Source organism: Ammospiza caudacuta, chromosome Z (assembly GCF_027887145.1).
Source record: "Ammospiza caudacuta isolate bAmmCau1 chromosome Z, bAmmCau1.pri, whole genome shotgun sequence".
In the NCBI taxonomy this organism is placed as follows: Eukaryota; Metazoa; Chordata; class Aves; order Passeriformes; family Passerellidae; genus Ammospiza; species Ammospiza caudacuta.
Window position 1 is genome coordinate 40652367 of NC_080632.1, and position 14170 is coordinate 40666536.

Here is a 14170-nt window from a genome sequence, read left to right on the forward strand (position 1 = left end):
TTCTTTTTATAGACAATAATTGTGCATACCAGAAGAGGGAAGCCATATCTTACTGATAAATAAAAACCTACGCCTTGAGTATATGCAAACACGAGCTCCTCAAGCTAACTTGCAACCATAATTTCATTGATTAAAAATCACTGGAAGACTTAAAACTAGGAACAGAAATCTCTACAAAATCATGTCACCTACCTACAATTAAGCTGAGAAACACAAAAAAATTACAAATTAGGAAATACAAGAAGCAGTACTGCTGCTTTGCTCAGTTAAATACCATTAATGACCTAGGGCATCTTTGAAGCAGAGATTTGATTCACCTGAAAGTATAATGTATTGCTTTGAGACAGCAAAATTAGTATCAGCTACACTTTACTTCACACTGCAGTGGGAGAAAAACATGCATGACTGAAAAACATGCACTAAAAAACTGACATGTTTCCAAACTATTCTAACAAAAAAAGTTATCTACCCCTTTTTTTAAGAACAGGTGTTATTTTCAACACAAATTGATATTTCATAATTTTTTTCAAAAAGAACAGGTTTCATCAGCTTGTGGGCAGTATCCATACAAACAAGAAGAAGGAACAGGAAAGAAAACAAAGGAGCACCTCTCTAGTTCCTCACTAATAGTTTTCTCTAACATTCAAAGGATCTCAGGATAGACAAAACTGGAATCTATATTTCTTTCTCCATCCCCTCTGCTTTTTCAAAACAACTCTAAATGGCAGGGGACTGTTATGAACAGAAGCTGACAGTCAATCAATGAACCAGTTCTTGTTCCATGAGCTTAAAATCTTGCAAAAAAGTTAACTTTCCTTACTGCTGATAATTACTGTACTCACAGCTGGGACCTGTAAACAGGAGTATTCATTTGAGTTGAAGCTGACACAGCTGTCTGGTCAACAGGTACAAGAAAGAATCTCACTCAGCTGCCCATTTTCAAACCAGTTCAACACACAGCACACAAAACCATACTGAAGATTTTCATGCTGTGGAATACAAGTCTTAAAGCAGAAATCTCCAGTAGCTGTGATTGTTCAGGAGACTACCAACACCACCTCATATGCCTGGGCCTTCTTCATACTGAGAGGTGAGGTGCTTAACTAACCTTTTCCATCCCACCATGTCATAACTGCCTACACTTTTGACAACTCTTTCACAAAGGGCATAGAAGTGTTCTTGCAGTCCTACTACACTCCAGGATTTGTGGGCTGTTAATACCACAAGTATTTTCACTGTTAATAAGTTTAAAGCATTATTCTTATATTCAAAGTACAAAGAAACCCAAAACAAAGACAAAATGACATTGCAAAACTGCACTGGAGGGGATATCCACCTTGCTACAGCTTCTGATCACTTCTCCAGGCCACATTTAAGATTAACCCTTCCCAAGTGATTTTTCTTGGTTGCAAAATGGTTAAAAAGTTCAGCAGTACATCTGCAAAAGAGACCAGTTCTGAAATAAGTAATAAATTGGTTGTTATTGGAGACACATAACTGCTCCATTTTTCTGTTCCAACTGGATTGCACAAACTGTGGCAGAGATTACAGTGTAGTTCCTAGAATCCTGTATATAAGGAAGGAATAAGGAAATCTTCCGAAAGCTAATGCACTGGAGAAAAAATGGTAACTTTGCTCCTGCTAGACCAAAAGTATGTAAGCAGCATGCAGATGAGAGTTTTGCTCCTCTGCCTTTGTTCCTGCTCTCTAAGGACAGGTCCTGTGCAGGCTGACAGAAAAATATTTTGGGGTACGGCAGTTTAAAATTTAAAGTTAATTCAGTAAAGATGTAAATCTGAACAACCTGAATTATCTACAATAGCTAGGTAAGTGTCTTGTGTCTAGTCTTCACAATCTATTCTTCAGTCATGATTGCAGATTAAGTTATAGAACTAATCCACAAGTAAGTCCTGCCTATTAGCATGAAAGGTAAAAGAAACCCCAACTTCAAAAAAATGAGGGGGAAAAAAGGAATCTGTCCAGGAATCTGTCCAGGAATGGTTATATTTAACATACACAGGAACAAAGACTTAACAAGGCCAGGCCTTAAGTAACAAGCTGCCTTCTCTAACAGCAGGCACACACACATCAGCATACCCAAACTACCTATTCCTGCACAACAGTAAGACAAGTCTCCTCTTTGTAGGCATTCAAAACCCACCTGGAAATGTTCCTACTGACCTGTTCGAAGTTGCCCTGCCTTGGTGGGTGTGGGTTGCACTAAATGACCTCCAGAGGTCCCTTCCAACCCTAAATAATCTGTTATTTGGTCTAGTCAGCTTTGATGAACATGAACTAAATGATCAGCCAAACAAACTGATGACTGCAAAGTCGTCTAATTTACAGAATAAACGCATAAAATTTAGACAACTAAATGGTTGAGGAAGTGGTTGGATTGTGGCATCCAGAGGGTAGTGGTCAATGGTTTAAAGTCCAAATCTTATTAATTAATCTTCATTAATGACACAGACAATGGAATTGAGTGCACTCTCAGCAAGTTTGCAGATGACACCAAGCTGAGTGGTGTTGTTAACACACTTGAAGGATGGGATATCCAGAGGGACCTGGACAGGCTGGAGAAGTGTGTCCATGGGAATCTCATGAGGCTTAATAAGATCAAGTGTAAGGTGCTGCATCTGGGTCAGAGCAATCCCCTGGTACCAGCACAGGCTGGGAATGAACAGATTCCAGCAGCCCTGCTGAGAAGGAATTGGGGGTGCTGGTGGGTGAGAGGCTGGACATACCCCAGCCATGGGCACTGCCAGCCCAGAGAGCCACACGTGTCCTGGGCTGCATCCAGAGCAGGGTGGGCAGCAGGGCAGGGAGGGAATTCTGCCCCTCTGCTCTGCTCTGCTCAGACCCCACCTGCACCACAGCATTCCCAGCACAGAAAGGACATGGAACTGTTGGAGTGAGTCCAGAGGAGGCCAAAAGCACGACTGAAGGGACAGAGATGGAGCATCTCTCCTACAAGGAAACCGAGATTTTTTTCAGCCTGGAAAAGAGAAGGCTTAAGGGTCACCTAATTGCAAACTTCCAGTTCCCAAATGGAGCCTACAAGATGGAGAGGAATCTTTAATAAGGGCATGCAGTAAAAAAACAAGAGGCAATCACTTCAAACCTGAAAGAGAACTGGTTCAGACTAGATATTAGAAGAAATTCTTTACAGAAGGTGGTAAGACACTGAAACAGGTTGCCTGGAGAATCTGTGGATGCCTCATTCCTTACAGTGTTCAGGGAGAGATTGGACGGGGCCCTAAGTAATCTGGTCTGTGAAAGGTGTCCCTACCCACAGCAGTGCATTTGGAACAAGATGAGCTTTACAGTCCGTTCGAACCCAAACCATTCTATGATTCTATGATTTGCCAAAGTGATTGTGGCTTGTTTTTTCCCCTCTGTTTTTATCACTTATACTCTCTGCTGCAGGAATATTTTATGACACCAGATTTTTCTGTGACTAGTGAGGTCACACTTAAGTCTCAAAGCACAGTAACAGACATAAGCACACTTCACATGTCTCCTACTGTGATAGCGAAACAGCTCTTCTATGAGCAAGAAGTATGTTCCTGAGTATGAGCAACTGTATAACTTTAGACCAAGTTGATAACTGCAACAGTGTCTGCTTCTAGAAACAGAGTACCACAGAAACTCAACCAGAAGAATTAATCACATGGTTTTTGACTAGCAAGAACTGATATGTGAATCTGCAGGTATACCTATGCTTAGCCATCACTTCATGACTGACAACTGAAATCCTTGGAGTAACAAATTTGGAAAACAGTGTTTAGAGAAATTTCACACAGGAGAGCAGATGGTTTTTATGATGGTTCTTCTTGAATTACAGTAGACAATTTTATCCCATTCTGCTGCATAAAGACACTAAGAAGATTCCCTAAAAATGTTTGCCCGGACAGCACATTAAAAGAAAAGAAATAAACATTACATGTTTAATAAGCATTTAAAGTCACTAGTCAGTTACAAGTCCATATATGCAAATGAGAAACAAAAGTAATAACACAAGTATCAGATAATCAATCTCCTTCAACTCAGCTATGATTTCTAATGGGTGATTAGAACATGTCCAAGAGCAAAAATAACTGAACAGGCAATTTCATTTATGAAATTTTACCAGCTCTTCTGATTCTTCTGCCATAAAAAAAGATCGATTTTTTTTCCTTAGTAGTAGATTTCACTTTCAGTTTCAATTCCTCTTAAAGACTGGCATGCTACAAAAGCCTTTATGGCTTCATTAACATATTCTGAATAAAACAACACTAAAGAGCAACTAGCTTTACTGTATCTAGCACTCTATCACTATTCTAAATACATATAAGTTGATAAAAAGATTACATCTTCCAAATGTATTTTCATCATAATGTGTTACAGACACTATCAATTCCAAAACAGTCCAAGAGAAGGTTTTTATAAATACTTAAAGGTAACACAGCACTGTGCTTACACTTCTACACAAGAGCAGCCACAGAAATGCAATAGTGGAATCAATACCTACCTACTATCACTGTTAGAAGAACTGTCCTAAATATCAAGCCACAAATTACTTTAAAAGCATGTAGAAGCTGCACTTACATGGGCATGAATAATCATGCAGAATGTGGTATGATACTGCATTACTACCACACTAACTACAAGTCCCAGCAGAAGGACAGCTCATTATGGCTTCTACAGCAGGTACAGAGACCTCCCAAGAAAGCACATAGTAATGGTTATACCTTAATGAGTGATCCAGGAGCGGGATGACCTTAATCCAGCCATTGCCCTTGACAATAAAGATCTTTAATCACCTATGAAAGTGTGCCTTTAAGCATCTTCTGAGGTTTTCTTTTCCAAGAAATCTGCCTGTATCTAGCAATACAGATAAAATAAACTACAATAATGCAGATGAACTCTTTAATTAACAATGTAGGATGAAAAATTAAATGACATCAATCTTATTCTGCACAGGCATTACATGCACCCAGCAAATCTAACAGGAAATATGTAAGAGTAAAGATCTTCAAGTTCAGTAAAAAAATTGGTTAGGAGTTTGTTAGAACTAGTTATCCAGAGGGCATTAGTCTGAAGAAATCAAGAATCTGTAACTTCCAGCTGGGTGCTTACTGGAAGCAAGCAAAGTGGACTTCCAGAACTTCATGTATTTTCCATATTAAGATTGGTGTACAAACCTAACTTTTCCTGCCTAAAGTAGGCTGTTGGAATTAAATTCCACAGAAACATTCAAACATACCTCTAACCAGCACCTAGTAACGGAAAACTCAAAATCAACTTGTCAGCATGTAACAGTGAATTTTGGCCAATGGAATAGGCTCAGGAAAAAAACAATGCAATAACCTTCACTATCCAACACTGGACCCTTGTTTATGGACTTCAGCCATTCTCGGAGTGTGCTCAGTTTGCTTACATTTTCACAGCTTAAAGAGAACCTGATCAGTATTTTCAATTTCACATGAAAAAACTGTACCTCCACCTGGATTCTATTCAAAAGAATGCTTAAGGACTCTGGTATCTTTAAATACATGTATTAACCACATTCAGAGTAGTAGAGACAAAGTCAGGTTTTTACAGTAACTGTGTAGTGACACTGTTTCACAAGTAAGTGCAATTGTCTCAGCTAAAACAAAAAAAACCAGCAAAATAAAGGGAGAATCTAGTAGCCAACCATCTAAGAAAGTTAATGTCTTTACAGATTTAATATAGGCTGACTTCAAGTGTACAAAATTTCCAAGACATCCACTTCCTCCTCAAGAAACTGTAGTTTTAACAGTATTTGTTACAGGTTCCACACAGTCTGCTCTGTCAAAAAATACTTTGTCTGGTGATCATTCGACTAAAACATCCCACATTCTTCTGTCACATGGGGCAAATTTTTTATGCCATCAGTGAAGTGTAATGTATCAGTAACTGTTCAATGCTCAAGGTATTTCCAGCCCTGAACAATGCAACTCCTCAAACAATCCATTATATCAAGAGGATAAGAAGGCAAACATCTAAGCAGAGACTGCACATCTACAAGGTTTACAGGCTCCTTCTCACATGTCTACAGCAGACCAGTTCTGAAGTGTGGGCTTGGGCTTCACTATACTTTCTCCACATTTAACTGAGATTTTGACATATGTACTCTGCAAGACATAAACACACTTTGTTCAAACCGGTTTTTCTCTGGTACTCCTGCAAGTTTTCTCCTAACTCTCCCCTACTATTTTTAGCAGAGATCCTAATACAAACCAAATAGCTACACCTACTAATCTTACACAAAATCTAACTACAATACAGATTTACTTTTCTAAATAGGAAATAACTTCTATTGTGTTTGAAAAGATATACGAAAGAAACCATGGGTCACCCTCAGAAATACAAAAAGAAATCCCAGGTTAGACTTACTAATGCTTTTTGTCCTAATTTGGATTTCATGGCTTGCTGTTAAAAAATAAATGCAAATGGCAGATCATTCCCTAATTTCAAGAAGGAGAATGTATTCATCAATTTAAAAGATTTTTAAAAAAGATAAAATCATTGCTGTGTCTTTGCTCTCTCTTTGAGGGAAACACACAAGTAGGTGAATCATCTGGACAACCAAGTTCTCTGGCAGGCTTTAGATCCACATTCCTCCAAAACAGAATACACACAGACCACAACATTTCATAACACAGTAACCAAAGAAGTTATTAGTATCTGGAGAATATGGTCTAAATTAGACTCAGTTCTGTCAATTTTTTGCCACAAGACTCACATTTCAAAGCAGCTTACAAGAACATTTGAATATGTGATGCCACCAAAAACTCCAAGTAGGCGACACAAGCTAGCCTTTATATCAGAAGATATGCCCCCTTTTGACTGCTTATGTGTGTTATACAACAGCTAAGGACCTGCCTTGGACAGAAGGAAAAAGACAGTCATAACACTGGATAGTATCAAATGACTTTCTATCAATTAACCGTATCTTAAGTAGGTATCATAGTCTCAGAGAGATTCCCACAGTCTCAACAGAAAGCATACAGTGAAAATAATTCCTAGATAACAAGAATATGGAAGCTCTCCTCATCTAACAAAGGCTTTTCTACAACTGCAGTTACAACCAAAGAGTTTGATCGTACCACAGTGTAAATATGCTCTGTTTGTTCAACTCTCCCCACAAAGAGGACGTCTGTCATGCTATAAAAAGCCACACAACATAGAAACAAATTACAGAATCTTGTTGCTGATACTGTTGGCAATTACACATCAATCTCGGTATAAACATAATGATAAATGTACATTAGTAATCTTCATACTCAATCAACAAGACTGACTTTCTCTGAGAAGACACTGACACTTTTCCTGAAGCTCTGTACCTAAAATTAAGAACAAAAGCCTACATTCTCCAATAAACAAGAGGGTTTTACACCTTTTCTACAAAACTATTTGCAGAGTGTATAGGTGGTACCAAGGTATTTTACCTTTTGGTCTGAAATAAATACAATCCAAAACAGATTCCAGTGTACAAGATTACTACTGACACAAAACCGCTGAAAGTCAAGAGCTGCAAGACTTCCTGACTTTATCAGAAAATCAAGGTAAATGCAGCTATGCTCAGTCTGAACTAATCGCTTCAAAGGGTTCAAGTCTGCACCTCTTCCAAATTAAATTTTTTATAAAGCAGATTATGTTTTGAAGATTATTTATTCCTTTGTTACTGAGATACAGAAAAAAAAATGTTAGTTTAGATATGCTAGTTTCTTCTTGGATGAAACTCTTAGTCCCATTAAAGGAACATTTACTCATTAACTTCTAGCTGGAAGTTAGAGCAGCAAGGTTTCTCTTCTTCTGCCATTCTAAGGAGCCTTCTAATTATTAAGTAAATAGAAGTTCATGGTGCCTTCTGGATGCTCTTGGATGTTATTTGGTACTGTCCTTAAAAAATACAAAAAAAAAAAAAAAAGCAAGCATGTCAAAATATATAGCTGCATAGAGATCCTCAGCAGCATGGAAAGAATCATCCATCCCTGCGCTGATTAGATGAGAAGGGTCAAGTACCTCCTGTATGATGGTATGGGCTTCTATAGCAAAGGCAACTGAAGTTCAGCAACAGTGGTGCCAGCGAGAGCAAGGGGCTATCTGCAGCTTGTGAGGACACCTGTAATGAAGAACTGGTTATTATCTCAAGCTTCCATAGTCAACAACAAAAACCTAAAAACCACACCAAAAAAAAACAACAACAAAGTGCATTTTAACATAATTTTACAGTTAAATAATTAAGAACAGAGATTTAATTAATAGCTTTGAAAGGTAGAATTCTCTCATAACTATCTGTGTTATTGATATAAATATTTGATTACATATTATCGTGGAAAATCATCATAATCTAGTGTCAGTGTAGGCCTTGCATTCTGTATCTACGGGTTTGTGGAGTTCTTTATAATATAAAAAAATATTCCTTTTCTAAGAGCTTCCAGACTAATTTTAAAAAGTATATGTACTAAACTATCCCAACTTAATTACATGAATGTGTGACTCAAATGTGCATGTCCTGCACAGGATGAAGAGTTGGATTCGATGATACCTGTGTGTCCCTTCCAACTCAGCATATTCTGTGATTCTGGGAGTAAATATACATGCCATAAAATACCACCTTAAAGTTGGCTGCAATTTCTTAGAGGTTACATAATGCTCTTGCAGGTTCCTAACACTTAAATAAGACATACAAAACAGTATAAAGTATACTGCTTTCACCTATGTTTCTTTGCTTTACTTTCAGTTTGTTTAGGTGCTTTAAATAATAAAGACAATCAGATCCAAGAATGGTAAACTGCATTAGTAGCTTTACAGAAACAATTTAACAAAAAGATAATTTTAGTAAACTTCTGCAATCATTTAACAAAAACTCACTCACCGGCCCAACAAACCTACTATCAGGTAAGTTTTGAGCATACACCATTAATTCACTATGTTGGGAATTTTGGCATGCAGTCTGATCATATCTGACCTGAAGACTCCAGATGACTCTCCTCATGCTACAGAGCTGCTTGTTACCAGCTTCATCAAAGAATGGCAATTACTTCCCTTCTAAGGTTTCTTCAAACTGTTTCTCTAAAACAAAAAAAACTTAACTGCTCCAACTGAAGATTTCTCACCCCAGATTTCTGCCTGAAGCAGATGGGGTTTGGACAGCTTCAGCTGAAAATATTTACAATTTTCCAAGCAAAATAAAGCTGGGAAGAGTCTGTGCTAAAAAACCCAATTGTTCTATGAATAGGCTTAGCACTCCCATTCTTGAGGGAAAGACTTCTCAAGTATTGCTTTTCAAGCTTTGGGGAAATTCACCCAAGTTGTAAGTATTAATAAGAACTTAAACATACAGTATACAAACCTGAAGTTTGGAAGCCTCAGCTCACACGAGATTCCACCCACTATTCATGTGCCAGCCCAGGTTATCCAGAAGCTAGAGCTCTCATATAATAAAGGCATGCCCTATTGCCAGATTTTAACTGTGTGTTTTACTGAAGCTACTTTACCACAAGCATGTTCTCATGCAAAGCTAAAGCTCCTCCACTCCTCTTACCCCTCTATTGTTTCAGATAAATTTTACAGAAACAAAACTCAAATACTTGGACAAACTAGTCTGACAAACTAGACTTTAAATATTCAACTTGCATGGCTAAGTAACACAATGCATACCACCATACTTTGTGCACAAAAGCAGAGCTGAATTTCTTCTAGGGAATTAGGCCTGATTTGCAGCAATTTTCACCTCAAGTAAATAAATAGCTTCAATATTCTCACCTCCTCCTGCTGACTTCAGTCCCCCATGAAACAGCTTAGGAGTGGTTTCCTCACCAACAAGATTAATGACTTCAAAAGTTGTTTCAGTCACTGACTCCTACAAATATCGGCAAAGAAGCCTTTGGGCTCCAATGTCTTTTCCCCCTATTCTGATAAGCACTATGGAAAAGATACTGAGATAATGCAGTTTTTTAACAGTAGTTGTTTACAAATTTTCACCAAATTCAAATTCCAACAGGGTGGGATGGGATGATGAGAGAAGCCAACAAAAGACATTAGTTCTTATCTTCCACAAACAGTAGATATTGCTGAAATACAAGAGTGTGCATGTTTAGTTATATGCAAAACATAAGTAGGTACTAATACTCTTACAGTATTATAGAAAACCTCAAGCTCTCTGGTGCATTTTCAAATTAAAAGTTCCATGTACTTTTACTGTTCTATTTTTCCAGTATTGTAACTGAAAGAAACTAGAAATCCCACAATGACTGTAAATTGGCTCTACTGAAAATCTGCTCTCATAGGTCAAAATGGAAAGATATCTCCTTCACTTTCATAAGTAAACTAAGAATTTCTATTCTCTAGAACAGCTTCACATGCTTTCCAATTAGGAGAAAGAACATACTGCTGGAAATCAGATTGTTGTCTTGCTTTTCTGAATTTCTCTAAGGACAAGTTTACTCAAAGTTAACACATAACACAGAAAAACATTAGATGTGAACAGTCTGTAGTGGGGCAAGGTTAAAATATGTTTTATTCCAGCATAAGGAAATATTTGTGGCGCTATAGGAAAATCCTTACAGATAAGGATCCACTATCTTCAAGAGGGAAGGTAAGAGACATCACTGCAGGTTTCTACGTTCAGTAGACTTCTCTGACTAACTGCACAGTTAAGAATAAAAAAACTTTCAGGCAAAGTTCCACCTCAATCTAGAATATGCCTTTACTTCTGTGGCTAGTAGAGTCATTCAGCTTGGCAGAAATGTGGAGCCCCAGAGAGCACAGGATGTCCTGTACACGTTATGGAGTAATACTATCTGGGTCATGTGAATGGTAGGTCCTTCTGACAGTAAAAGATGCCAACCTATTCAACAAAGTAGTGCTATTCCTGGCATTTACAAGAAAAAAAAAACATAACACAACAGAAATACAAAGTACTACATTAATGACAACACTAGGTTTCCTCCAGTAGTTCTAGGGTATTTTAACCCTTAAAAACAGACACGAGAAGTACTGACCACTTAAGTTCTTACACTTGCCTTTGAAGATCAGACAACAGCAAACTACAGAATAGCATATTAATCGGATACAGAGACTCCTGCAAAATTATGGCTCCAGCTCAAAATCTTAGTTGAAACTGTTCTCTACTGCAAGCTAAGAACATGATGCTGTTGAAATTCAGCCCACAAACAATGACTCACTTAGGTTTTGACATCCTTATAACCTCATATACCTCCCATTTTTAGGAGGACATTACTTAGACAGGCTTCCCACCACTTGTAAGATCCAAGGACTTCTAGAAGTTCCCAGGTAGACTACAGTAAGCAGCATTCAGTAGCAGGATCATGGTTCTACTAGCAGACTGTACAGATTTAACCATACTGAGCTCTAAACAGATAAAATAAGAAAAGGATTTCACCTAGATAATATTTTTAACAACACATACAGCAATTTTCAGGAGGTGTTTAAGTTTTCACCTCAGTATACTCCTTTCTGTTCATCTTACATTTAACTAAAGTGACCTTTTTTTATTCTTAATAATAAAGTGAATATTGTTTTATTTTATCACAGCCCTAAAAGAATAAAGTTATTTAGCTTCATGTTCTCAACATTCAGTTTTACTTGTGCAAGAGCAACCCTTCTGATCTTTTTTCTTATGAGCACCATGGAAACAGAAAAGCAACCCATAATAAAGAAGGAAACTTCTGAATTAATCATGATAATTACAAGAAAATTAACATTTATGGGGAGTGAAACTATAAAAACCCAGTTCCCTAACTCTTCACTAACATGATTCCAACTGTGCCCTAAACTGGATATACTAAGTACCAAACTCACACATGCTGCTCATGTAGGCAACTACAGCTATAATATTTCACTATCCTGTTTTCTCAAGCAAGACATTTGTTAACTAAAATGTTCACGCAAATTGGACTGGCCACTGTCAGATTACACAGGAAAGCACAACTCATTACAGGTTCATCTTCCCTGCTTCTCAGATAAAGAATTTAGGGTAAAAACCTCGGGTTTGTCCCACATAAACATCTTTACCCAAAGAAGTGCGCTAGTACAGAACACAGCTAAGTTATACAACTCCAAGACTCATGTCCCTTGATTTGGCCCCTTCAGAAAAACACATATTTGTACACAACGATCCTTAGAGACCAGCCCTCATAAATGCTGACTGTCACCAATCTGTAGAACACAAAAATCTAGTCATTTGCTACTGGTTCAAAATCCTAGCCACTAATGCTTGCCCCCTGGTTAACAGTTAAATTTCTCTTTTTTAAGTTTTCTCTACGTGTTTGTAAAGATACACACTTCATCTCATTTGAGGCAGAAATCTCACTGTTGTGCATTCTCAAAACTCATCTGCTGTAAGGAGATGCATCTTCGGAGTCACTTTCCCTGAACGGTACCACACACTCGGTGCCTTCCGCGTCAGGTAATAGCTATGCTTCACTTTCACTACTCGAGCACTACGCACACCTCGCCGTTTACGCAACGCGGCTTCAAAGGTTACACCCATCAGCGAAGCTACAGCCTGAGGCGACATACTCCGAACAAAATCTTTCCATCACCCCCGGGGAGGGGAAGTTCCACCTCATGGAAGCCTTCCAGCCAGTCACCCCTGCCATAGCGGCTTCCCGCGGTGGGGACGAAGCGCCTCGCTGGACTACCAGCAATCGCCCTTATCCCGCCCGGGACATGCGGGGATTGACAAGTCGAGGACACCGTGGCATCACAACTTCTGCCCGAGCAAATTAACCCCGCGCCGCCTCCTCTCCCGGCCCCGCCACGTGCGGAGCCGGGGTGGCGTTTTCCCGGGAAACCGCTCGCGGTCGGCCCGCTTCCCGCCCTGCCCGGCCTGGATGCGGCGGGGCGGAGGAGAGCGGGGTAGCTCCCTCCATCCCCCCGCATCCCTCCGGCTACTGTCACTTGGGCAAGATGAAGGCGGGAGCCGAGGGAGGAGCCTCTCGCCGCTCAGGTGGGAAAATAAACACACAAAAGAATGTCACCAGGACCCCGTGAAGGGTTTTACTGCGGTTTTTACTTCATTGGGAAAACGGGGTCCTGGAGCATTCTGTCAGGGTGGGCTCCCCGCTGCCCTCCCCTCCTCCCAGACCTAGGAGTAAACAAAAGCGGGAGCTCACAGAACAGCACATGGGTGGAGACGGGGACCCCCGAGCCGCACAAAGAGCCGGGCCTGGGATTAGGGGAGACCCCCGAGGGTCCGCCTGCATAGGGGAGCTCCCGCCTCACCTGCTTGCCCCGGTAGAAGAGCCGCTGGCGGTCGGGGCTCACGCGGAAGGTCTCCTCGATCTTCTCCCGCAGGCATTCGATCTTGGTGAGGCGGCTCAGGTCCTCTATGGTCTGGGTCTCCGTACCGTCGATGGTGCGGACCTGGATCCACATGGTGCGCGCCCTGCCGCCCGCTCGGCCGGCCGCGGGCGAAGGATGGGAGACACAGGCAAGGGGTGGGAACGGGGTCCGCTCCGCGGGTGAGCGTCCACGGCGTGGGAGGTGCCGGAGAGCGGTACCCCGCTCTTTGTTTGGCCCGACGGGGCAGGAATTTCAAACCCCGCGCAGCGGGCGCGACCCTCCTGCCCGCAATCCGGGCCGCCCGTCCCGCTCGGCGGGGTGCGGGAGAAGGAAAGCGAGCCGAGCAGATCCCACGGCGCTCCCCGATCCCGCCGAGGCAGCGCAGATCGCGGCGGGCGCCGGCGGGCCGGCGGCGGGCTGGGCTACGGGGATGCGCCGGAAGCCATCGCCCGGCCCGGGCACTGTTTACCGGGGAGCGCCGCCGCGCTCACATGGAGGTCACGGCGCCAACGCCGATCTCGCGAGAGCGCCCGGCCGCGGCCGTGCAGACAACACGGCGGGGCGGGAGCGGGGACGGGGGCAGCGAGGCGGGCACGCGGCACCACCACGCCCCCTCCCGCCGCGCGCCCCGGCCCCGCCCGCTCCGCCCCGCGCGTTGTGCCCGGCCGGCGCGAGGCCCGCGGGGGGAGGGGAGGCGGCCGTTGGCGTCTCCATGGCGGCGCGCGCGGCGCCGAGGGCTGTGAGGGCCCTGCGCCCGGAACTGGCGGCCGGGCAGCCCCCGGCGTCTGTGGGCAACCGGGAACAGCGCTTCCAGGGACATAAAGCTACATGCAACCCTACACTGACAGGG

The 14170-nt window shown here is 41.7% G+C and overlaps 1 protein-coding gene across 2 annotated transcripts in view; it reads right to left on the reverse strand.

Annotated features, from left to right (window-relative positions):
- The window catches only part of UHRF2 (ubiquitin like with PHD and ring finger domains 2), an 82144-nt gene extending 68423 nt beyond the window's left edge, over window positions 1–13721 (reverse strand). For both annotated transcript variants that reach the window (XM_058823666.1, XM_058823665.1), the window contains exon 1: window positions 13261–13721. In XM_058823666.1, coding sequence (XP_058679649.1) covers window positions 13261–13413 — 153 coding nt within the window. In that variant the 5' untranslated portion in view covers window positions 13414–13721. The remainder of the gene's footprint in view (window positions 1–13260) is intronic.
- Between the last annotated feature and the right edge of the window lie 449 nt (window positions 13722–14170).